Below are 27,836 nucleotides of genomic sequence, written 5' to 3'. Positions count from 1 at the left end.
CAAGCAACAGAGAGTATAGTCACACATCACCATGCCCACCCAAATTTTGATTTTTAACAGAGATGAGATCCTTTATAAATTACCAACCAGGGCTGGTAATTTTGTCTTTCCTTGAACAGTTTTCCAAATAATAAGCAACTTTATGACCTGGACACCTCCCATTAGGACACACCTCCCAACACTGTTGTACTAGGGATTATATTTCCAACATGTAAACTTGGGGGGAGACATTAAGACCAAAGCAATGATCAATACCTAGATCCATTATATCATCAGGAGTTGCAGAATAGTAATATTACAATGCCATCATTACGTCTTCATTTATTAGCTGTAATACTTACATAAGAAGTATTTGGATATCCAGTGAAACCACACTACAAGGAAACTCAGAATAGATGAATTATTCCTTTTTTCTTTTATAAGGTTTCCAAATAATAAGATGACCTACTGGTAGCCTTCTGCTTGCTTGATGGCTTATTTATCATAATACACTCGTACATGTATTGCTGTTACTATCTTTATTGATGCACCCACTGTCCTGTCTTTGTGTCCCCTCCTAGGCCCTCTGCCCCACCTTAGTAATCTTTCATAACTGCCCTATTTTCTGATATAACAGGATGATCCAGGATGATCTCATACATTTCCTGTCCAGACTTGCTTTCAGGCATTTCTCTAAGAAGCTCTGATCCCATCAAATGAAAAATGCCATTTTCAGAGCATAGTGTGGATTGAGAAATGCTGAGTTACTGGCTGGCCATTGATTCCAGAACTTTTCTGTGAACACACACAGGAATTTTTCTGCCCTCCAGGTTTCTTTTATAAAAACTAAAACATATCAGGAATTCATTATGACATGTCTTGTCTAAGTTGAGAATTATTCAATTTTTGTTCAGTCTCTTCTAACTTATATCTGTACACTTTTTCTTCTGTACTAAGTATCCTGGGTACTCAATGACACCAGGAGTGAGAGAATTAGAATATCATAATTTATCATCTATCTCATCCTGTAATACCCACCAAAAATCTAAGATTAACAAGCAAAAATATCACCAGATACTGATGAATGTTCCTTGGGGAGAAAACGCTACTGGGTTGAGGAGCAATGATTTAACTAAATCAGAGTTCTCTCGTATTTTCTACAAAAAAAGCTCAAGGCCAAACTAATGGCAGCTTCTACGGAAACATAAAAAGACCTCAAGATGACAATTCTATCTACGAAAACCATCTAAGCTGTATCTTAATACCCAAACTTCATATTCATTTTTCTATTGAAAAAAATATGTATACTCTACATGTTTTTGTCAATTTCCACCAATTCTTTATGGAACAAAGGGGATGAGTGAATTCATTCATTGGAAAACATAGGAAAGTGACCATTCCTTCTTTAAAGCAAAAATTAGAAATTTATTTATCTAAAAGCCTTTATCAATCATGTCCCCAATTAGTGTCGATTATCCTTCAATTAAGCAAATCTCTACATACTATTAGCTTCTTTCTTATCTGAAAATAGCTAGACTACTAACTACAGCTCCTTATAGCAAAGGCTAAGCCTTATTAACTCAAGCCTGGACTCGCCGCCTAGCACAAGGCATGGCTAGCACAGACAAACTCATGTTCTATGTCTGAATGAATGTCATTGACGCAGTATGAGAAAACACCTTAACAGACAGGTGACTCATGTATGATGCATTACATTCACATAGTTATGGACCTGTGGAAAGTAGATACTTAACATGCACTTACCCAATGCCTGCCAAAACCTGAAAATCTAAACAACCTTCGCATATCAAAATCAGAACAAGAAAATAAGATTTGCATATTCTCCCACTGGTTGCTGCAAGACAACACATATGCTTCAAATGTAACTTCCTTTTCTCAATAAAAACAAAATAAAAAGAGATATTTTGGGTTGAAAACAGCATTTAAATCTTAACACATAAGGCCAGCCAAATGTGGGTGGTTACATGTTAGAAATTTTGTAGAGTCCAGAGGAGTCAAAAGGTAAAAGTTGATAGGAACTATGTCAATCAAATTCGTAAGTCAACATAATAAAGGATTTAACTTTTCCTCTAATATTTTTTATGGTGCAGCTACATTAAAGCTACATATTGCTTTAGAAAAGATACAAGTACAAAAACTACAACAATAACACAATAGGAAGTTCTGTATTTAAGTATATACATTACCATGTTATTGCTCAAATAAAGATACTATTTTCCAAACTTCTGGTATCTGAATACCTGAACTATTATTTAATTAAAATTTTCCATGAGTCAAATTTAGGCGGTCTATGTTATATACACAGGATCATTCCAAGCAGATATCCACTAAGTCAAAGGCTTAATGAGCTAGTGAAAAATAAACTACGGCTAACTCGTGTGCCACCTACACATCATTTTGTATATCCGGTATGGTATATGCCTCACCTTTTGAAAAAACACTGCCCAAAGCAAATTCAATGTAAGATTTTTAAGCATTATATCCTAGTAGTAAACAGACTGATTTTCACCAAATTAGTTTCTTGCACATGTGCATAAATAAACCTAAATCTCTTGCATGTAAAAAATATTCAGCTAAAACAACTTATGCCTTCTGTTCCACCCCAAGCTTCCTGGGAAACATCTGTCATTATATCTGAGTCTGATCTTGTCTGGATGATAGAAAGCAATTGTAAGAAGTAGTTAGCACTGGTCTGTGGCTGCACGCAAACCTCTAGAGCATCACTTACAATCCTATCTTGAACTATGCCTCTTAAGTTCTCTGCACCTCTGCATGGCACACTTTTCCTGTGCGTTCTGATGGGCTAACAGATCTCTACTGCTGAATTGCTCTCCTTTGCTTGTTCTCCTTATATACACCTTCAAGGGACAGTAGAAGCAGCAGTAGTTTGTAAACATCTGGAAGCAAATTGCCAAATTGCTACAGATTGCTATCGATGCAAAAAAATGGGAATTAGGATGCATTTTTAGAAGAATAAACTATACATTCTACATATTATCTACCTATATTCTATTCCTAATTATATATTATATTAACATATATTATTACCCATCTGTTTATAAAGATCTACTGAAGACTACCAATCAGTAAACACATATAAGACCCAAATTTTCTACTTAAAAAGACTGAAGTGTTTCTAAATGGATGTACCTAAAAAATATATGATTTTTTTTTTTTGAGATGGAGTTTCACTTTGTTGCCCAGGCTGAAGTGCAGTGGCACAATCTTTGCTCACTGTAACCTCCACCTCCTAGGTTCAAGCGGTTCTCCTGTCTCGGCCTCCCAAGTAGCTAAGATTACAGGCACCCACCACCACACCCGGCTAATTTTTGTATTTTTATAGAGACAGGGTTTCACCATGTTGGCCAGGCTGGTCTCGAACTGGCGACCTCAAGTGATCCACCCACCTTAGCCTCCCAAAGTGCTGGGATTACAGGCATGAGCCATCTCGCCCAGCCAAATAATCTTTTAAGCTTATACATTTATTGAAATTGATTTTCTAACTCTTAACAACTACTCAATTACAAGATTACACAACTACAAACAATAAATATTTGTAGCAAAAATATGTCACTTTGATGAATACCTTCCAGAAATGGCTAACAGAGCTCTTCGGGCAAGTGTTCTGGATCTAGAATACGTAGGGTGATAGGATTCCTCATACAAAGCTCATTATGTCCATACCCCGCTCCCCTATGGAGGTATTCTAATCACGGCTCTCCCAGATCCCTGAGGATAACTTTGACAGGGAGGTCTCTTCTTCCCCAGCTCTTCAGATAACACTCATATAACATAAGTAATGGTGTAAAAGAGTTGACTGTGATGAATGATGCCACGTTTTGTTTCAGTGCAAAGCTCTTTTGTTATTTCTGTTTGTTCTAGCATGTAGAGGAAATATATGGAAAGGAAAATCCAAATAATTTAACTTGAATTATTTTCCTAATTTACAGTTAGCAAGTCATGGAAAGTCTACTAGTAAGCCTAATCTATTACAATGTAAAAAACTGCCTGCTTCTCTTGCAAAGGACATTTGCCTGGGTCCTAAACTTAATTTTTGTAAAAAACAGATAATTAATTCCATTTACAGGAGCATGAATGAATAACAAAAGTTGGTATTCCTGTAAATTAAGATGAAATGTTAAGAGAAGAAAGAACTTTCACTTACTTGCTCGAAGGACTGAAGGTGTGACCTCAATTTCACTTGTTGCTTGGTAAGGCTGAAAGGCTGAGACACTGTTGGTGGCAAGCTCACTACCAAATATCTCTGGGCTCTGGGTACCCGTGGAGCTGGCACTGGTGCCATCACCTCCATGATGTGGATCTTGCTCATCAAATACCGCTACCAGCTAGAAATGAAAGGTAAATGTGCACTTATAAATAAAGGCACTTAACATAGTTAGGTAAATACACAGACAAATGGGTATGTATACCATCAAATGTTAATGAATGTGTGAGTACACAGAGTTTCCAGGTCTGTTTACTCAGAGTCCCTAGAGGCAATGACACTGAGCACACCTAGTACCCAGATCTTGGTTTCTAATACCATTCTCTAGTTAATGAACAAGGGTTCCTTGAAAAATGGTTGATTTCACGGTTGCGGTCTGGAAAACATACGGGATCCCTGGAATGCCTTGTGATGCCAAAAATTCAGAAGTATTAAAAAATGATGAAGGCACACCAAAGGGAAACAGGTGCCAACCTGAGGGAGCTCCCAATTGCCAAAGCTGAGACAACTTACAAACAAAATAAGTAACACTGGCATTGGATCATAATCCAAAGAAAAAACTAAAATCCATGAGTCCATAATGATATAAATAATTGAACAAATAAATGGTAGAGAATGAACAGCTATTCCCTGCTGTAGCATTCTAAATAACAAATAGAAGGAATAACGGCAACAGAAATCATCATTAGGCAACCTCCACGTAAAAACTGTTCAGGTAAAATCTACTAATGGATGCAAACATTGATGGATATGAATATGATAATAAGCAGGATATTTGCATAGCTCAAAATGTCTCCTCACAAGACGCATTTTGACTAAAAAGTAAACAGTAATATCAATGAAGTAGAGAAGCCTGGCAGCCACCACTGTACCCGAGTTAACAGCATCCATAGTAAGATGTAGCAATATCACTTACTATCTCATAAAAGGCTCTGGGAAGTAGATAACATTACTTTTGTGGTATTCTTGCCAAAAATGTATAACTTCCATCTAACAGTGAGGAAACATCAGACAAACCCAAATTGAGGGATATTCTGAAACATAAAGCTCTCCAAAAGTATCAAGGGTCATGAAAGTAAAAGAAAGAATGAGGAAACTGAACAAACCAGAGGAGTCTGAGAAGACTGTGAACTACATGCAGTGGGAGGAGAGAGAAGGGCATTACTGAAAAAACAGGCCCAATTCTAATGAGCTCTGATTAGCTGACAGAATTGACTCAGTGTGAGTTTCTTACTTTTGATAATTGTTCTATGATGATGTAAAATGTTAACATTAGGGATAGATGAAGGGTAGAGGGAAATGCTCTGTAACTATTATTCCAATTTTTCTGAATTATAAAATTATTTCAAATTTAAAATTTTAAATGTTATAACATAGTATTTAAAAATGCTATGAAAATACAAATTTATTCTATGTCTTCTTATAACTAATACAGTTCTTAATACACTAACATACTTCTTCTTATAACTCCCAAAGAGTAGGCTGGGCTTGGTGGTTCATGCCTGTAATGGCAGCAATTTGGGAGGCTGAGGCGGGCAGATCACTTGAGGTCAGGAGTTCAAGACCAGCCTGGCCAACATGATAAAATCCCATTTCTACCAAAAATATCAAAAATTAGCTGGGTATGGTGTTACATACCTGTAATCCCAGCTTCTTGGGAGGCTGAGGCAGAAGAATTGCTTGAAACCAGAAGGCAAAGGCTGCAGTGAGCTGAGATCGCACCACTGCACTCCAGCCTGGGTAACAGAGCGAGACTCTACCATAAATAAAATCACAAAGAGTAAAAAACTTCTAAGGATCCACAATGGCTGTCACCGTGGAGATTCACCCTTCAATCCCACACCTAGCAACTCTGCTTATAACTTCCAAGAAAAGAACCATGACTGGAGCCAAAGCAAACCCCTCTTCCACCTCCAATCCAAGTTTTTTCAAGGCCAGTACTCACCTCAGTAAAAAAACAGAAATGCTAATGTACAGAATGTGAATCGGACTCAAAATTACAACCTTCGTTTAATAAACGGTTTTGTTGTTTTGAACAAATGCTATTTCCATGAATATTTATATGTCATCGATCCATTTACGACACAACAAAGAAAACCTGAGGTATAGATAGAATCAGCTGATTAAACAATCTGGAAGAACTAGTACCAGGGTTCACACCATACCAGGGCAGCTTGTATGAAGAAATCACAGTAGGATAAATAGTGGGGCCACTCAACCTTATAATGAACAACACAAATGGGAAAAGAAGTCCTTAGTAGTTACCAAAAAATGGAAAGGTATGCATACGCATACACCAAATTCTCCACACGCAGTAGAGTCAGCTGATTTATCTGACACTGACCGGCAAGTGTCTGCCTGTATTAGCGACACAGACATACCACTCTAGATTAGGGGTCAACTGGCAAACTTTTTCCGAAAACACTAACATGGTAGATATTGTTGGAGGTGTCGTCCGTACTGCCTCTTCCATGCTCTACTCACCCACTGTAGCATGAAAGAGTACCCGTAGACAACATACAAACAAGTGACTGTGACTACATTTAAATAAGACTTAACTTATAAAAGTAGGCAGCAGGCCAAATTTGGCCAATCGTCCCTAGTTTGACAACCCAGCCCAAGTAGGATGCCCATCTTCCTAGGAACATGCAATTTTAGTTTCGGTTGAGCAATAAAACTTCGCAGCCCTGAAAAAATAAAAATACTCATTTCAAGGTCTGCATGAAGATTTTGGATTTCTACACTTGATTTTAATATCATCATACTTTTCATACGGTGTGTGGTTTAATATGCATTTTGAAGATATTAAGTGTTGACATTTGGGTGCTTAATTGGAAGCAAATGAAATTCATGTTTTGTTATTAGCTTTTCACAATGATGTGTTCTCTCAAGAATCAAGTCCTTTCTGCAAACTGAAAATGGAGATTGAAAATTGTAAAGAACGAGTCTTTAAATGCCACACATGATGGAAGAGCTTATACATATATATTAGTTTCGACAATTATCTCTGGCATTTTTAGAAAACATTATAGAATCACAGTTGGTGATTTGCAATATGCCAATAACATACAATTCTACAGCTTTCTTTTAAACCAAAATTTAAGTGACAGGTGCAGATATGAAGTAATTTTGTGTTAAACTGGGAAAGATATATAATTTTAGAAAATCTACTCTATAAGAATACATATAGTAACACAGCAGAAAAGGGGGGAGAACCTTCACAAAAAAAAATACACTGCATATTAAAAATCTCTATCATGCCCTTCAAAAAGCAAAGGAAATGTCTTTTTAATTTGTGAAATGTTACTCAAATTCTTATTTAACAGATGGACTCTTCACTGCTGTCCACAAGGCAGATCATTTTTGAAAGTTCATTTTTACTTGCAATAATTATTAAACTCTCTTCCGTTCCATTCAGCTATCAGGTCTCCATGAGAAAACACAGGCCAAATCTGAGTAACACCTACAATAACCCAAGTATAAATGAACTCTAAATATTGCCACCCATGTCCCCCCACCTCAGGACAAGTCACTTTAACTATAAAACATCAGAACCCCCCCCCAATAGAAAACCTGTTATAGAAACATCACATAGAAATGCTTATAAAACCACTGGATCTAGGGAAGTCCCTTTAATGAGTAAAATTAAGAGCTGAAAGCCCACAAGTGCATGTAAGCAAAGTGACTTAACAGCAATTGAGAATCAGAGAAAGCTATGTTCAAAGCCAGTTCTGACCTTATTTCTTGGGTAGATGTTTGTAAATCCAGTGGCCTCTCTAAGATCTCTAAACGTTACTTTCCTCATTTGGAAAAAAGGATGGTGGTTGTGGGTAGACAGAATAATGGTCCCCCCTCAAAGTTATCCACAGCCAAACTCCTGGAACCAGTGAACGTGACCTTCCATGGCAAAAGGGACTTTGCAGACAGGATGGAGGGTAAGGACCTTAAAATGGAAATGGTATCCTTCATTATCCAGGTAGAGTCCTATCTAATTACATAAGTCTGGAAAAATGAAGAGCCTCGCCTGGTGTGGCTGGAGAGAGACGTGATAGTGGCCAGAGAAATGCTACCCTGCCTACCTTGAAGATGCAGAAAGGGAGTCACGAGCCAAGGACTGTGAGCAGCATTTAGAAGTCAAGGACATGGATTCTCTCCTAGAGCCTCGAGAAAGGAGCATGGTTCATACCTTGATTTTACGGCATTCTGACCCATGCCAGCCTTCTGCCAAGCAGAACTGCCGGGCAATGAATCTGCATTGTTTTCGGCCACTTACGCCTGCTCTGCCAGATGTGTGACAAATAAAGAGATAAGGTATATAACTGGCAGAACACAATAAGCTTGTTTACTATAAGCTTTCATTTAATTATGCTGTGATGGTTGATAAATGAGAATCAGTTTCAAGAGCAAAGAAGACTGATGCAAAGCTCAATCGCTGTGTCTCGGATCTGCACAGGAGTGGTAAGGGGAAAAAGAATGAGGAAAGAAGCCAACATGCTAGAAAATGCATGTTCAACACAGCCACAAAATGAAGACCCTCCACAGATGCTCTACGTCCTCTTCCAGAGGGCCCCACAGAAACACAAAGTAGCTTTTATTATGTCACTTAACAGGAAGCAAAGCTGAAGCCCAGAGAGACGGATTTGACTAGCGTATAAATAACTGCAGAATGAATCTGAGACGGGAAATCAAGTCAAAGACCCATTTTCTACAAATCTTCCTGCTCTGGAGCATCTAACATCCACAGCACAACACAGGCAGGCTAAACACCAAGATCATCTGCAGGCCTCTGAATAGGATTCTGTTCATTCCTGATGAGCCAAAGGTAATGACCCACCATCATTTACCAAATTAATGCAATTTTGATGACATCACTTAAAATTTTTCTGGACATATCTGAGGGTAACGAATATCATCACAGGCAATTCCATGCTCCTGATGCCATCATGCAGTCTTCAACAGAGGGCTTAAAAGGATCAGAAGAACCTGCAGATTCTACCTTCATATAGGAAAATGAAAGCTGATTTAAGTCAAGTGTAAGTAAAATCTCAAAGACCTCTAGCTTCAGATTCCACATACCCTGAGAAGCCATTTTATTGTGACACCCTGTAAGCAGTCTCTCGCTTTCCACTGTTTTCTCCATGTATAAGATAAATATAACCAGAGAAGTTAATTAGGATGGGTGTCGCTGGATACTCAATGTCAATATATGGAATTGTTTCACTACGAAATAAAGACATTTAATTCTTTTAAAAAGGCATCACGTTTTGGCACTGCATAAAGCACAAAGCATGTGAAAGAATACTAGAAACAACAATAAACTTGAAGATGCCTCCATGACCCTCTCTTCACCTAAGAAACATGAGCAGCCTCCATGAGTCCAGCCAGATCCAGCAGCTTAGTCAACAAGAAGCACAACACGGAAAGTGAGTGTTTGAGAGATGGCATGGAGATGTCATGGGCAGATGTGCCTACAAAGAATACATGCAACAGAACAGAACAGAAAGAAAATTCAGCAGATATAGGAGAACTAAGCACAATGCAGTAAGTTTCCAAAAAATTAACAACAAAACTAAAGGAGTTGGAGATACAAGCATTTTAAGTTTAAAGTGAGGCTGTTTCATGATGTATAATTCTAAACTATCTCTAATTCAAAAATCACTTTTCCTTCCCATAGGTTAAACTATAGATTTCTATAATTAGGATCGTACCTACCAATACATTTAAATTCTTCTGCTTTTTCACTCAGTGATGTCCAAAAAAAATTACTAGATCAAGTATTTGAGCTTCTGAATTCCCCTGTATCCATCCCCCCCCGCCTTTTTTTTAAGATTTCCTTTACACTTTTCTCCCATAAAGCACACTTGATAACCTATGGCACTTACATAAAAGAAAAACTAACCAAACACTAACATGCTTGTGTAGATTATCATAGTGTGTTATCCAACATAAGAAAAAAAGTAATGAGATCAATCTTTAATAGAGCCATTTCCAACAAGATAGCATGCAGGAGAGGGCAGTACATTCCCGCTGCTTCCTGAACAACTCAGGAGGCCACCACCATCATAAACTTCTACCTGTCAATGGCCAAAGAGAGACCTGTCCCACAAGAATTAACGCCATATTCTCAAACACTCATGCCTAATAGAGATGTTCCACTCCATCTGGAAACTACAGTGGAAGATATTCACCTATGATACTCCCTAGCCCTGATGCTTACATTTCAGAGCTGAAATTTAATTCTGTCATCCCTCAGGATGATACACTCTATCACCCACTGAGCCTTCAGACTAATTAGATTCCCAGTTTAAGACTTATGTTGAACTAATAGCCTTGAGTACGTCAACCACAAACCACAATGAAAATATGCAAATTTGTACAGCCATCAGCTAGCTCACCCACCTGCCAAACGTAATATAAACCCCTCCTGCTGTACTCTGTGCACAAGTGCCACTGTTCCACTGGTACCCAGCCACTGTTCCACTGGTTACAAATGCATCACACTACTGCTTAAGTATTAATAAAAAGTAGGATAGCACAGTAAGACAGAGCAAAATCATTCTGAAACGGGCTAATCACATACAGATAGACTGACTCCAAACCCGAGCAAGTGGCATGAGTTATGATTTTATCATCAACACATGCAGTGTTCCCTCAAAGAGAACATGGCAGGACTGGCAAATGGGCAAGATGAATAATCTCAGAAGCAAATGCAATGATGTAGTAACTAATTATTATGTAGATACAAAGAAAAGGAAGTAAAAATCAATTTGTAAGCTTTCTGATGACTGAATTTACTTTAATGACACAGAGACAGTACTAGATCCTTAATCATTCTTTGAGCCTTACTTGCTAGCATGGTTCATTAAAAACTCATTTAAATACAGCTAGTGTTTAACTGGACGAGTAAGCAAAACAATAGTAAACGGATATATTTGGACCAACGATGTTTTGTAATAGTAGTAATATAAACTATACAATAAAAAACCACCACAGAACAAGAATCTCAAGCTTGCCACTGGAAAACTTTAAACGTTATATATGCAAGATTAATTCCTTGCTTCATCAGCATTTTAAGAAGTGTATATACTGCCTGATAAAAAAGATCCAAAACTGGCCAGGCACGGTGGCTCACACCTGTAATCCCAGCACTTTGGGAGGCTGAGGCAGGTGGATCATGAGGTCAGGAGTTCAAGACTGGCCTGGCCAACATGGTGAAACCCTGTTTCTACTAAAAACACAAAAATTAGCTGGGCATGGTGGCAGGCACCTGTAATTCCAGCTACTAGGGAGGCTGAGGCAGGAGAATCTCTTGAACCTGGAAGGCAGAGGTTGCAGTGAGCTGAGATCGTACCACTGCACTCTAGCCTGGGCAACAGAGCAAGACTCTGGCTCATAAAAAAAAAAAAAAAAAAACCACCCAAAATTTAGAAAGGAATTCTAAAATAACATGAACACATTAAAGACTAGCAAATGTTGCTACTGGTTAAGCCAAGAATGGCAAAGTGTGGGTAGACCTTCCCCTCACAGTACCAGGAGACTCAACCTCAAACCTGCCTCAGGCTCTAGCCCCATGGTTTGTGATATTAGTTCTTCATCCATGGGTACACGTCCCACCCTGGCCACGCTGCCAGCCTTCCAACATACACATATCTCAGAGGGAGTAACAACTGGAAACAGCGTTCAACAGCATGGTGTTCTAATCAGTGAACAATTTAGCTTGACAATTCCTATGCGTTACGTGTATTCAGAAATGCCTACATTAATGAATGATAAATAAGAGAATCCCTCAATAGTAACTCTTTCAATTAACAACACAGTCTGCACAGTCTGGAGATTAGGGATTTTGCCTAAAAGAAAAAACAGTTGTTGTTTTTTTTGTTTTTGTTTTTGGTTTTTTTTTTTTTTTTGAGACAAAGTCTTGCTCTGTCGCCCAGGCTGAAGTACTGTGTCATAATTTTGGCTTATTGAAACCTCTGCCTCCTGGGTTCAAACAGTGATCCTGCCTCAGCCTCCTGAGTAGCTGGGATTATAGGTGATTGTCACCACGCCCGGCGAATGTTTTTATTTTTAGTAGCAACAGAGTTTTGCCATGCTGGTCAGGCTGGTCTTAAACTCCTGACCTCAAGTGATCTGCCCACCTTGGCCTTCCAAAGTGAGCCTCTGTGCCTGGCCAAAAGATTTTTATTAGTCAAAAATCCAACATCATGTAGGAAATAGATAGGTCTTAATGAGATAAACCAAAGTCAGTATCTCTCTCTCTCTCTCTCACACACACACACACACACACTCTCTCTCTCTCTCTCTCTCTCACACACACACACACACACACACACACTCTCTCTCTCTCTCTCTCAACTGTAATTAAATGATAACCACCACTGAAACCTACAGTACCAACCACAATGTTAAACATTAGTGAGCAAGTAACTGGGGGTGAAATACTTTCCACCTTCTTCCTCCTCTACACAAGCCACCGCTCCCGTCCGCCCCAGGCATAAGTCACATCCTCGGGTCTCCCCCGTCCCTGAGCTGTAATCGCCCCAGGGCATGAAAAGCTGCCACTGGGAATCCACAACCCAGAAACACAGCAGGACAGTTACCACCAGCCAAAAGCCTGCCCTGCTCTCCTGCTCCTCTGAATGTCTGCCTCCATTGGTGAGTCCAGGAAAACAGAGCTGAGATCCTTAGTTAGGAAGGCCCTTTCTTTCTAGTCTTTATACCTCTTCAGCTAGCTGGATGTAGTAAACCAGGGCCTGTTCCATGGATGGGGAGACCTTGTCTCCACACCCACACATCACCCTCCAACCCCCCTCCCACCATGCCACCAGCAAGTTATGAATGTCTAGAAACAGGGCAAGTAGGAGTCCTACTGAAGCCACAACTGCCTCCTCCTCCTCCTACCAACTTGTACCATCGAGCTCTGTGCTTCAGTTTGTATCCAACGTCGTCAGGAACAAGGGTAATTCGGTCTCTGTCTATCATCAGGTAAAACCATCTCACATAACTGACACATTCCCTTGCTGGGCTTCCTCAACCCATCACTCATTTCATTGTTGAACTTTAAAAAATGACTCATCACTAAAACTGCTTGCCATAATTATCTGGTAAACTTCATACTTCATTTTTTGGCAATCAGTAGTGGAAAACTTTTCATTCTAAAATAGAAACTTGAAGGATCACTTCCGTAGTCCTAAATTTTGCAAATTATATTTAAAATGAGAAGCACTAGAAAACAAAACTTGGCTGTGGCTCCGGCCAATCCATCAGGACAGGGAAGAAGTTAAGCAATGTGCACAAAGTCACGGAAAGCATCTCTGCACAATGTTAGGTCTCCAGATAATGCAGCAGGGGTCAGTACATCCCCATCCCTGGCATTTAAAGACAGGATGGTATTTCCAACTCAAATAAATAGCTTCGTTTCCAAGGCAACCTGCTCTTTGTATAGAGGACTCACTTGGGAGTTCTTAATCCCTTTACCTGCTGACTTCACAATTTGAACAAGTTCCTCAGTGACAACTTAGCTTCCATCTAAAAGCATCACAGAAAAACTGAGAGCAGTTTAACTACTTTAAAGGAAGAAAGGGATTCGGATGATTCTATTAGACATGGGCCGGAGTGGGGGAGGGTAGATATTGAAGAAAAAAAGTGATTCAGAAAAGAAGAAAGTTGAACTCGGAGTCACTGCTGTAACAGTGATTTGTTTTCAAATTAAGATGTATCAAACCCACTACTTGTTCACTTTAATTCTGAATGAAAGTTCAGGTGAAAAGATGATACACAATGAAACGTTCGAATTCATTCTGACAACCACAAGCCAATATTAGCGAAACATCAAAGTTCAATAAATTTGTTTTGTAAAATGTAAGGCTAATGTTACAATACAAAATGACTTTCAGTTTAATTTGCATGCAAAAAGGAAGGGTGTGATTTTTAAATATCCACCCAGGGGCACAGATGAAAAACTTCAAACATTCTCTGACTCCTTTTTTGCTACTCTCATTATTTCAACACCTTCTACAAAGGAGGGATAACGGTGTCCTTGACATTAGCCTAAATTATCTTCAGTATGTAATACAATGCTGATTAAATTAGGCTCATTTTGATCAACTGGCAGGTTTATTCAAAAAGTAACTAAATAATAAAATTCTTTTTCACTAGTATAACCTGTTTAGCAATGTTTCTAAAAAACTGAACACAGAGTAAATACTAATTGTGTGCCTATCTTTCGCGTCCATATTTGACAGGTGACAGAAGTAACTTGCAAGTTAAATATTTTCCCCAATCCACAAATTACTTTAATACTGAAATTTAATGCCAATCTTCTGGAAGGTAAATATTAGTGCCATCTAATGGATTTAGTTAAGCACAAAGAGTTTTAAGTTTGTTCTCTCCTCCCCACTCCCTGTCCCAGGACCAAGTCTTGCTCTGTCACCCAGGCTGGAGTGCAGTAGCGAGATCTCAGCTTACTGTAACCTCTGCCTCCTGGGTTCAAACAATTCTCCCACCTCAGCCTCCTGAGTAGCTGGGATTACAGGCGCAGGCGACCATGCCCGGATAATTTTTGTATTTTTACTAGAGACAGGGTTTCACCATGTTGGCCAGGCTGGTCTCAAACTCCTGACCTCGTGATCCACCCGCCTCGGCCTCCCAAAGTGCTGGGATTACAGGCGTCAGCCACTGCACCGGGCCTGAAATTTCAAGTTTTAAAGAAAATCTATTCTGAGGAAAACCAAAGCCTCTACTTGCCTTCATTTGCTTCCCTAGACAACATCCACACAAGTGACCCAGAATAATGGAGATGGAGAGACTTTATCCTGTGGTTTGCTGGGAACTCCACTCTATTACCACAAGGTTGCAAATCCTGAATGAGCTCTTGAAGACTAGTCAGCCTCAAAGAACAACTCACCAGCTGTGTGGCCCTAGGTAATTTCTTCACTTCTCTGGGCTCGGTAGTGATAGGGGTTGTTTTTTTTTTTTCCTTAAATTTCATTTCATCATGAAAAACTGCTTAGGATATTTCCTGTAAGTAAGCAAGTTTTTAATAAATGTTATTAATATTTGAGGAAGTTTCAAGAGACTGAGGTAATCAAGAGGGGAAAATGAAAGACACTAGGTACTAAGGTAAGCCACGTAGATTTATGCTGAAAACTGTGGGTATCATTAACACAGAGTTTAATTTGCATTTATTCTGCACGAGGTTTCCAGGGGTATGAGGAAAGACTAGAAGGGTAAACACGCATGAGTCCAATAATGAAGAAGTCATGAGGGCCTAGACTAATGGAAAGGTGGTGAAAAGACAATTAAGATGTATTATTCAAATGCAGAACTGAGACTTATTTTAAAAGACATGGTATGTGGAGGATGGGTACCATTGGGAAGAAAGAGGACAGATTTTAGGTGTCTAGGTTTGTAGTGTGGGTGGTTGGGCAGAGGGCAGGCACAAAGACAAAGAAAGACAAAAAATGATGCATTCATTTAGAGGGAATGCTGTCACATGCTCTCATCTAATTCCTGGGACACAATTGGAGACGGGAGTCCATGGTACAAAGGAGAGTTCAAGGCTAACTACTTGCAATTGTGTGTGGCATCGCGCGTAGGTATCCTTGAAGCCACAGGTTTCAATAAGGACCCTAATCTGAATGTGAATCACTCACGGAAATCAGAACCAAAACCTGGGTAACTGCTGAGACTGCGGGTTCCTCTGCCATTCCCCCAAACCACTTTCAAAGGATTTTGGGAACTGACTAAAGAATATAAATAAAGTCAAGGAAACAGAGTTTCGTAAACTGGGGAAAGGAAAGTACCGAGGAACGACTGGATCTGCAGTACTCAGCACCAAGGGAGTCCCGCGAGCTCTTTCTCTAACAAGGACACATGTGCATTATCACCCCAGTGCTGCTAAACAAGCGACCCTAGAACAATGCAGGGCTGCAAACCCCTCCACACAGTCAAAATCTGAGTATGACTTTTGACTCCCCAAGAACTTAACTACCAAAAGCCTACTGCTGACTGGAAGCCTAACCACTACCATGAAAGAGTTAACACCACTTGTGTGTGTTATATGTATTCCATATTGGATTCTTACAATAAAGTAAACCTAGAGAAATGAAAATATTAAGAAAATCACAAGGAAAAGAATATAAATATACATTTTACTTTTATTACTATTATTATTATTTTGAGATGGAGTCTCATTCTGTCACCTAGGCTGGGGTGCAGTGGTACAATCTCGGCTCACTGCAACCTCCACCCTCCAGGTTCAAGCACTTCTCCTGCCTCAGACTCCCAAGTAGCTACGCATGCACCACCATCCCCAGCTAATGTTTGTATTTTCAGTAGAGATGGGGTTTCGCCACATTGACCAGGCTGGTCTCAAACTACCAACCTCAAGTGATCCACCTGCCTCAGCTTCCCAAAGTGCTGGGATCACAGGCCTGAGCCACCATGCCTGCCAGGAAATATATTTAATCATCATTAAGTGGAGGTGGACCATCATAAAGGTCTTCATCACCATCATCTTCATGAGGTGGAAGAGGAGGGGTTGGTCTTGCTGGCTCAGGGGTGGCAGGGGCAGAAGAGGAGGAGGAGGTGGAAGGGGAGGCAGACCAGAGAGGCACACTCTGTAACTTTACAGAAACACATCACAATTTCTGACTTTTTGCTTTTTTATTTCTCTAAAAATATTTCTATACAGTACCAACCCTTCTTCCACTGTTTGATTTAGTTGCAGTGCACATATCATAGAAGGATTCATGTTATAAAAGAAGTCCAAAACAGTCTCGAATAATCAGAACCCTTCTGCTAGACAGTGTAATTTCCGTATTCTGGCACGGCTTCGTCTCTGTCTTCTTCCTCACGATCAGACACTGGTTTGGAAACACTCATCTCCATCTGGTTATTTCCTATTAATTCCTAAGCTGTGGTATCCACAAGCTCCTGAATTTCTCTGAGACCGATACATGAAATCCTTCATCCCACATATTTTTTGGCCATATCCACAATTTCTTTCATAATTTTCTTGGCTGGCTTTGTTGTCAATTTTGTGAAGTCATTCACAATATCTGGATACAGTTGTCTCCAGTAGGAATTTGTTATTTGGGGTTTATTGGCTTTCATGGCTTTTTCTATCACAAGGAAGGCATCCTCAGTGGTGTGACTCTTCAAACCCTCATAATAATATTCTACCAGTGTTCTCTTCCCCAGTAACGATCATCCTTTTGAAAGGGTACTGTGTGTAATGAGCCTTACAGGTCCAAATTAGAGCCATTGTGTTTGAGGCAACTAGACCACTTCAAGGCTTTGAAACCCTGGGGTTCTGGGTACCCAGGAAGCATGTGTCAATATCAAAAGAACTTTAAAAGGTGGCAGTCCCTTACTGGGGTGCAGTGGTACTTCCTGTCTTCAAGGACAAAGTGTCAACAGAACAATCTGAAAAAGGGTTCTCAGTGTCCAGGCCTTTAGGTTATGCAATCAAAAGACTGGCAGCTGGTGTTTATCTTTTCCTTTCAAGGGTCAGGGGTTAGCAACTTCGTAGATGACAGCAGTCATGACTGCTTCTGCTCAATACAGCTGAGTTAGCCTATGCCTTCTGGACTTAAATCCTACTGCTTGATCCTTTTCCTTATTAATAAATATCTTTTGTTGGGAGTTTTTTCTAGCACTTTGGCTGCATTAAAAATTTGTTTAGGCTGACACTCTTTCTCCTCAATGATTTTGCATCTGGAAATTCGTCTTCTGCCTCTTGATTGGCAGAAGTTATTAATACTTCTGTTAGCTGAACAAGCCTCTTTAAAAAATTATCAAACCATCCTTTGCTGGCATTAAATTCTCCAGCTTTAAATCCTTCACCTTTCCGTTGCTTTAACCTCTGATATACTGACATCACTTTTTCTCAAATCACATTAATCTACAAGTACTTTTCCTTTAACCATCCTGCATCCACATAAAGGCTGAATTTTCAATATGAGATAAAAAGGCATTTCACCAAAAGTACAAGGTTTTTGTGCCTGCTGGCATACCTGCAGCAACGGCTTTATGAATTTCCTTTCTTGTTTTTTATAATGGTCCTTACACTGGATTCATTTACCTTGACATGGTGGGCAACTGTAGCAGCTACAGACCTCAATCTATGGTACATATCAACTCTTTGTTGTAATGTCATAATTTTTCTCTCCTTCTTGGGAGCATTTCCAGCATCACTAGTGGCACTTCGTATCGGTCCCTTGGTGTTATTCAAGGTTTACAGTTTCACATTAAACATGATGAAAAATGCATGAGAACCAAGAGCAATTACTTTTTATTGTGATATGCAATTTCCTGGGAAGACAAATTGCTCACAAGGAGATGATGAGCACCACACAGCACTTCAAACAGACCCGCACAACACTTGAGCTCACTGCAAGTACCAACAGGAGAGGGCGATGATATTATCACAGAAGTGCGGTCTGTGCTACAGTTAATTTTATGCAGTTAGGATTGAATATTGCATCTTTACGTTTGTTTACATTTCTCTCAAATGCAAATGGCATCATGTACGCTCTGTGTATGTGTAAGTTTTGATAATTTTTAACTTTTTATAATATATTTTTGTATATTTTATGGTTGTAAATGATAGAATATCTATACATATTTCATACGTTCATGACATAAATTTTTCCTAATTTTTTTCATTATCTCTAGGCAACATAGTTCACCTAAAATTTTTAATGTGCCAAATCTCCAAAAAATTTTCCAATATACTTTGGAAAAAGATCCATGTAAATGTACACCCAAGCCATTCAAACCCAAGTTGTTCAGAGTTTGAACAACTTTACTGTAACTCTTATTTCTGATTATATGACTTTGTACCAGCTTATAAGCCTGGGCTCATAACCTGTTTCATTTCCATTTATTCTTTTGTTCACACCATGTGCCCGCTATGTGCCACATGGTGTGAACTGTGTGAAGCACTGCTTATAGAACACTTTGTTAGTCTAATAAAGCTACAAATGAACTTTCTCCATAAAAACAGGCACAGAGGTGTTTCATAGATCCTTGCTCTAAGAGAAATTAGAGAAAAAAAATACATTTTCTAAGATTCATTTTAATATAAATAAGCATGTCCTCAACTCTATAATATCACTCTGATTACAAAGTTACATATTAGCAGAGTTTGAATTTCTTCTGAATATCTTCTCTCTTTATTTTTACACTGAAATATCTCTTCCAGTTGTTCTACTCCATTTTTCTACTTTATGATACAGTCATAGCACTTAACGACAGGGATACGTTTTGAGCAATGAGGTTAGGTGATTTCGTTGTTGTGTGAACATCATAGAGTATATTACATAAACCTGAAGGTATAGCCTGTTACACACCTAAGCTATTATGTTACAGTCTATTGCTCCTAGGATACAAACTTGTACAAAATGACACTGTACTGAATTCCCTATGCAACTGGAACATAATGGGAAGTATTTGCATATCTAAACGTAACTGACCAAAGAAAAAGTACAATAAAAATATGGGATTATAATCTTATGGGACAATCATCCTATATGCAAAGCACTGACGAGGAAAATATTGTTATTCAGTGAAAGACCATATAAATGTTCAAAGGCAGAACCTAAATATAAGCAATATTTTAAGTACACCTGTACGTGAAGATGGGAGCAAGAGATGCTGGGCACTAACAGAAGGGGGAGGAAGGGAAGAGGTCATGGGCTGAAAAACTACCTACTGGGTACTATGCTCGCTACCCAGGTATCATCCATACCCCAAACATCAACAACACAATATACCCATGCAACAAACCTGCACATGTATCTCCTGAATCCAAAATAAAAGTTGAAAATATTTTTTAAAGCAAAATTCAATCACTCTATATCAACAAGAAGAAAATTATAACATGAGAATATCAAAAATATGATTGCAGGCTGGGCACTCTGGCTCACACCTGTAATCCTAGAACTTTCGGAGGCTGAGCCGAGCAGATCACTTGAGTTCAGCAGTTTGTGACCAACCTGGCCAATATGATGAGACCCCAGCTCTCCTAAAAATACAAAAATCAGCCAGGCATGGTGACGCAGGCCTGTAATCCCAGCTACATATATACATATGATCGCACTAATAGCAGCAACAGTAGCAATCATACCGATATTAATGGTACTAGCTGGCATTTCTCACCAATACTCTGCCTTTGGCCTTTTATATGTTATTTCATTTAATCCATAAAATAGAAAACAGTGTTACTATGATACCCATTTCAAGTCGTGGGAAACTGAAAATCTAGAGGGCTTAGTTACTTGTCTGTGGTCTGCCATCATTTCTAAGAGTCAGAACTGCCCAGGCACACCTGAAGCAATGAGTTTTGAGCAGACTCTGACTGTGTCCAGCACACACCCCTAACAATGCCAACAAGCAGAGGGGTCATTCAAGGATGGTCACATCAAGGAAAAAGAGAGCCACCAGTTTCCATGTAAAGCAAGACTTCAAAGAGAACTAGTGTCAAGAGAGATTATCGGCCAGGAGCGGTGGCTCACACCTGTAATCCCAGCACTTTGGGAGGCCAAGGCAGGCGGATCCCTTGAGATCAGGAGTTCAAGACCAGGCTGGGCAATGTGGTAAAACCCCATCTCTACTAAAAATACAAAAATTAGCCGGGCGTGGCGGTGCAAGTATCCAAGTGGGAAAAGCCCTAAGCTCTTTCTTCTATCTTTAATCTCTCAGTTTTCTAAAAACACTACATAAAACCTATATAAATATATTACAAGGAAATACAGTACTGAATCATTATTTCCCGAAGACCATCACATTTTCTTATAGAAGGTCCTGAAAACATCTCATAATCTTTAGTGCAGACAGTGTCTACACCAGAATACAATCACCAGTATGGAATCTTGAATTGCAGTTCTCACCATTCTTGGTTAAACCTCTGCAGTGATACCTCCTGCCCTCTGGGTTGGCACAGCAGCCTTGACTCATCACCCTGCTCTTCTAGGCAGAAGTCAACACAGTCAACACCTTGGGAGGGACATAATTAATTTTAAACATAATTGTAATTATAACCAAAATACTGAAAGAAAAAGTGATGAGGCCCCTAGGTGGGTAACTGAGCAAAAGAAAAAATAGGACTTCAGTGATAAACTTAATAGGGGTCAAAGTTAGAAATAAAACAGAAAGATACTATTCTAAGTTTTCTCTGTTAAGAGACAAGGTCTCGCTCTGTCATCCTGGATGGAGTGCGGTGGGTGTGATTAAGCTTACGGCAACCTCGAACTCCAGGGCTCAAGCAATCCTCCCACCTCAGCCTCCAGAGTAGCTTTGACTACAAGTGCACGCCAGTATACCTGGCTTATGTTTTAATTTTCTGTAGGGACAGGGTCTCACTACTGTATTGCCCAGGCTGGTCTCAAACTCCTGGCCTCAGGTAATCCTCCCACCTTGGCCTCCCAAAGAACTGGTATGAGCCACCACATTCGGCCCCTATTCCAACTTTTTGATTCCTCCCCTTGAAGAACCTGGTCAATTCTGAATTGAGTTATATTCTGTGTAAAGAAAATTTTAAAAATGGAAAAAAATTTATAGTTAAGAATGAGGGAGCCAGTGACATACAAGGAAGTAAGAGCAGTACTAGAAGAGAAGCCACCAGGATGCATCTCCCAAAGCCAAGGAGGCACTGGGTGTTCACAGATTCGAAGTCCAACCAACCCACACCACGACTACACTGGGGTCCACACTTTCCACTAACAACTTTATCTCTGCAACTGCAGAAATTACTGGAAATGTCTTACTGACCCAGGAGCTGGAAGCCACTCTAACAATAAAATCACTTTCACACACCGGTCCCCGCAGACCATGATAGTAAGGAGACATGACAGCAAATGCAAAGAAAAGCCATTGCTCAGACATCTCCAATCAGTTTTTTAGGTCTTTCAATACCAGCCCCAAACCAGGGGAAACAGAAATGCAAACACTGACCAAATTAGTGTTTATGGTGAAACACAACTCTGATTAGACAATTAACATCCAGGCTGCCTAAAAATAAAACCAAGCTTCATATAAACAAACCACTAATAAGCTGTTGCTTCTTCTTTGGAAAAAAGATTATTTATAAATTGCTGTCACCTAGAAACAGACCTGATTCAATACTGTCAGACTGGGAAGTACACTCAGGCAAGTGGGAAATGGCAAGGGAAAAAAATCACTTCACAAAGTGTGACACCTCACCCTGAGTGTAATAAATGAACAAAGCAGAATATTGCACAACAAGACTGTGAATTGTTTGGCTGAGATCATGCCAATGCACTCCAGCCTGGGCAACAAGAGACTCTGTCTCATAAATAAATAAAATAAAATAGTCTGTTTATAGTTTCTCATTCATAAAAGGTAATACTAAAGAAAAACCTCTGAATTTGGTAAGTTAGAGTTCCTAGAATCAAATATTCCAAATGGGATCTGAAAAACCACAGGAACATCAGGAAATCAGAGCACCTAGCACATACAGCCACTCTGGGAGACACTGGCTCAGTTGGCTCTGTCCCCAGTGTGAAATCCCTCAGAGATACACTCACTGATAAACAGGCTACAACAGGTATAGAAAGATATGGGTAATGACTGACTAGACTGTAACTTGTCTAGTTACAGGACAATCAGAGAAACTGAAAGACAATAAGCTTTGCCAAGACACAGAAGCCAAGAGCCCAGTCACCTTAGGAAATGCAGCGCCAGTGCTGGGATGTTTATTCAGAGATAACTAAGTTTCACTTCACTCTTTCAAGTATGTGCTGGGGGTCTCACACCAACCGAGAGTGTGAAAAGAAAAATCAGATCGATCTGGCATGAAGCACTGGGTGAGGAGTGGAGGCCAGAGGCGCTGGGCAGAAAGAATGAAGTACTGTATAGGATGAGTCGTGAAGGATGAAGTCACACGGACAGGAGCCTTCTAGGAAGAAGGGGCTGCACAAACGCAGGGGAGGGGCGCTGCTCCCACGGGGCACCAATGATCCAAGCAGGAGAGCGGCTGAGTTTCTTCTCCCTCCCATTTTGAGAAAACAAACACACAGTTTCTTCTAGACCTGGAACACCAACCTTGACTTGCCAACACAATGACACAGGTTCATAATAATGCCTTCTCCACAATTCAAAATCAAATGACTCTCGAAATGAAGTTTTATTCATAAGTTTGTAAGAAGTACATTTGGCAGCAAAAGCAACCCTGAACCGATCCAAGATTATTTATAGAACTTATTTACTTACTTGGTGAATATTCATGTTTTGCTACAGAAATACCAAAATTTTGACTACAAGGTTCTGCCTCAGACATCACAGGAGGCGTTATGACACATATTCCAGATTACCTGCCTAAAATCTGAACAACTCAGTATTCTGACCAACATCCTGCCATAATGATTTTGGGTAAAGTATTGTGGTGCTCCCAAATGAGGGCTGGAGCCAGCAAAGAGTGGCTTGTGAGAACTCTAAGTTTTCAGGAATCGTGCAAGCCAGTTATTACCACATTCATCATTTTAAAATTAAGCTATATAGCTGGGCGTGGTGGCTCACACCTATAATCCTAGCACTTTGGGAGGCCAAGGCAGGCAGATCACCTGAAGTCAGGAGTTCGAGACCAGCCTGGACAATATGGTGAAACCCCTTCTCTACTAAAAATACAAAAATTAGCTGGGCGTGGTGGCATGCACCTGTAGTTCCAACTACTCGGGAGGCTGAGGCAGGAGAACTGCTTGAACCTGGGAGGTGGAGGTTGCAGTGGGCCAAGATCACACCACTGCACTCCACCCTAGGTGGCAGAGCGAGACTCTGTCTCCAAAAAATACAAATAAAAATAAGATATATAAACTTACAGTTAAGTAAATTAAAAGCAAAAGTAATAAATATGTAAAACTCAGCCGGAACAGTGACTCATGCCTGTATTCCCAGCACTTTGGGAGCCCAAGGCAGTGAGATCACCTGAAGTCGGGAGTTCAAGACCAGCCTAGCCAACATGGTGAAACCCCTTCTCTACTAAAAATACACACATTAGCCAGGCGTGGTGGCAGGCACCTGTAATTCCAGCTACTCGGGAGGCTGAGCCAGGGAGAATCGCTTGAACCTGGGAGGCAGAGGATGCATTAAGACAAGATCACACCATTGCACTCTAGCTTGGGCAACAGAGGGAGACTCTCTCTCTCAAAAAAAAGAGAGAGAGAAACTTCCTATCATCTACTGTGTTGCATTTTACTACTCTGTGTGGCCTTGGATTGTCCTCGGCTTGTTGTACCTGCATGGTGGAAACACTATATGAAAGTGTATGATGGTGTTTTCCAACTCCTTACTTAGGAACAGCCCACTGGCTTCCTGAAATAGGCCAGGGTGGGAGTGTGTACACCACAGAAATCGGCAAACACTAGAAATCAGTCCCCATTCCTGCAGGCTCAGCTGAGAGTGGCTTTTAAACATGTTACTAACACACTATCACTTTAAGCTCTCTTGTAACCATGAAGACAAAAATGGATACGCTACTACCTTCCGGATCTTCATATTTAGCAAAAGAGTTCCAGAAAACCACACCGAGTGTGGAGGGCGGAATGAGGAGTCAGAGTCTTCAGAACAGAAGCATCAGGAGCCACAGTGTTCCTTCCCAGGGTCGTGGCCATTAGTGGCAGGCAGCTGTAAGGCTCCTTCATGCTGCCTGCCTCCTGCTTCCCAGGACATTCAATTACAGGTTATGCTGTCAAACAACAGCACGCATTAGAGCAGGTTGCTCTGCTGCATCCCAGGACCTAGAACAGTGTCTTGCACATAGTAGGTACACAGTAAATATCTGTTGAAGGAATGAACAAATCCTCCAAAGCACCCTGTGGTTCAAAACGGACTATATTTCACACACACACACAAAAAAGCCAAACATACTATCTACAAAACCTCTTCTTCTAGCATGAGAATTCATGGAAGTGGGGGAGTTGGATGGGGAGAGACTATTCCAGTATAAATATAAAGATACAAGTATATAATGTTTCCTTTACTTGGCCAGGCACTGTGGCTCACACCTGTAATCCCAGGACTTTGGGAAGCTGAGCGGGCACATGGCTTGAGCCCTGGAGTTCGAGACCAGCCTGGAAAACACAGCAAAATGCTGTTTCTACCAAAAAAAAAAAAAAAAAAAAGAGAAAAAAAAAGAAAAATTAGCCTATAGTCCCAAATACTCAAAAGGCTGAAATGGGAGGATCACCTGAGCCTGAGAAGGTCGAGGCTGCAGTGAGCCATGATCATGCCACTGCATTCCAGACTGGGCAACACAGTGAGATCCTGTCTGCAGGGGGATGGGGAACAGGGGTGTAATTTTTTTACTTTCTGATTTAAATAAATTATTTTTATTTAGTCTGGAATCTATTACTTGCAATATTGTTTCCTTGAAAAAATAAAGTTCCAAATAATAGATTTAAAAATGAAATTTTAGAACAAGGACCCATTTCTGAACTGCAGACAACACACTTAAGTATACAGTCACCATAGCAACTTTTTCAAGATCCAACATCCTTCATGTAAGACACAGGTAAAATTTTAAAGCAAAAACAAAAAGCCACTCAAAAAATTAAATCATCAAAATATTCCATAAAGCCATACTGTGAAAACAATATAGAAAATGGTGACTGATTTTTAGAAGACAAAACCACGTTTCTTTTCCAATCTTAACACAGTATTTAACAAGGCATGTGGAGGATGTTTTATTTATTGTCTAAGGAGAAACCTTCAATCCATACATAACTGATGCTTCACACATGCTATCTGTATAAGAAACAAATGCAAAGAGAAGGGAAGGACCTCCAGTGTGCTTAAGTACCTAAAATTATAAATGTTTCCTTCGGAGAAATGAAAATTTAAATCTCTCGAATCTGCAGTATGAGATGCATAAAGCCATCTGCCCCAAGATAGAATCTCTATTCCTGAAGGGACAACAAAACTCTCTCATTCTATATGAATCCTCTGCAAATAAATTCTGAATTCATAGGCAGCCTTCCATCTCAACCTTGTACAAAACCCTGAAGCCCAAGAAGGCACAACCTTTTCATGCTGACAGCACAACGTGCGTCCCCTGAACATGTGTGCACCACTCCTCAGACGACCTGCCTTGTGTGTATGTGATGTGTCAGGTTACAGGCAGGAGACCCCTGGGAAGTGCTGATGCCTCAACTGCAGCTATTGTTAAGTGTCCACAAATGCAGTGTCCACATCCAAGGAAAACAACATTTATTTAACAACTTTCATTAAAATTAAGCCAATATTATACATATTCATCACTACACATCCCATCCACAGAGAGCCCAGAACAAGCAATATTATTCAGTCTCGGTATGCCTTGCTTTAAGAAAACCTACATAGATTCAAAACAGCTCATGTTTATGCCATATATGTTTTTTGGGTGGGAAGCTGGGGCAGGGACTTGCTCTGTGGCCCAGGCTGGAGTGCTGTGGCACAACCATGGCTCCCTGCAGCCTTCAAGTCCTGGGCTCGAGCGATCCTCCAGCGTCAGCCTCCCGAGTAGGTGGGACTACAGGCAAGCAACACCCCCCCTCATCTATATACATTTTAAAGTGAACACTAACTGTCACAGGAATCACCCTATCCAGAAAAATATCCTCACAAACACTTTTAAATAAAAAGATGTGGAATTAACAGATGAAACAAAATATAGAAAACATCAACGTGTACTTTAAGCAGTAAGGTTGTTTGGTGTGTGTGCACACACATTCGTGCATTTATACACTGGGCTGCCAAGTGAAATGTATTTCTTATTCTAGGCGAGTGATTCTCAGTGAGGGACAATTTTGCCCGCAGGGGACACTGGCAGTGTCTGAGACACATTTGGTTGTCACAACTGTGGTCAATATTATTTCCCTGACTTACACTCTAAATAGTATAGGTCAGGGAAACTGCAAAACATTCGTAATGCACAGGACAGTCCCACACAACAACGAATAATCCAGTCCAAAATGTCATTTGTGCAGAGGCTGAGAAACTGCATTATAGGAATCAGTAAAAAAAATTAGAGGCCACTGACTGACCCGATACTTCACCCCATCTGGTGGTCACTCCCGTAGAACATTTATGGATTTATATGGGCTTTGCCTTAGGTAAAGTCTGATAATATTTACAAGGTAAATTTAACAGTAGACTCTTAATGGGCACTGTTAAAACATGGTTACACATATTTTTCTCCCAATTATAAAACATCATAGGTGCTCACTGCAGAGAACTATGAAACTAAAGAAAGCATCAAGCATTGTGTCACACAATTTTAAAAAGATGGGACAAGGGATCATAATGTATACATCATTTACCAGAAAGTGATACATTCCTGTGACACACATATTGTGAATAAAGTCACTGTTCTTCAGGACGTTTGTTTAAACCTCACTATTTGCACACAAGAACTTTAATGACAGCACAATTCTCACTCAAGCCATTAGAACATGCTAAAGAGTTAGATGTCAGAGTTGACTAAAATGACATGAAAGTGTACAAAGAACTCGACATTGATTTACATCCATGAACTTGGTTTGGGTCCATAAGGAATATTCTGACTCATTTTTTTTAATGATTTTATTCAAATTTAGAAAAATAAAATTAGCCA

At 40.0% G+C, this 27,836-nt stretch overlaps 1 protein-coding gene across 26 annotated transcripts in view; it reads right to left on the bottom strand.

Annotated features, from left to right (window-relative positions):
• PARD3 (par-3 family cell polarity regulator) overlaps positions 1–27,836 on the bottom strand; it is a 706,589-nt gene that overhangs the window by 399,235 nt on the left and 279,518 nt on the right. For all 26 annotated transcript variants that reach the window (XM_032259797.1, XM_032259804.1, XM_032259806.1 and 23 more), the window contains exon 3: positions 4,166–4,346. In XM_032259797.1, coding sequence (XP_032115688.1) covers positions 4,166–4,346 — 181 coding nt within the window. The remainder of the gene's footprint in view (positions 1–4,165; positions 4,347–27,836) is intronic.

Source organism: Sapajus apella, unplaced genomic scaffold (assembly GCF_009761245.1).
Source record: "Sapajus apella isolate SASKATOON/1434 unplaced genomic scaffold, GSC_monkey_1.0 scaffold111, whole genome shotgun sequence".
NCBI classification, from domain to species: domain Eukaryota; kingdom Metazoa; phylum Chordata; class Mammalia; order Primates; family Cebidae; genus Sapajus; species Sapajus apella.
The sequence above is the reverse complement of the archived record's forward strand: the minus strand, read 5'-3'. Positions and strand labels throughout refer to the sequence as shown.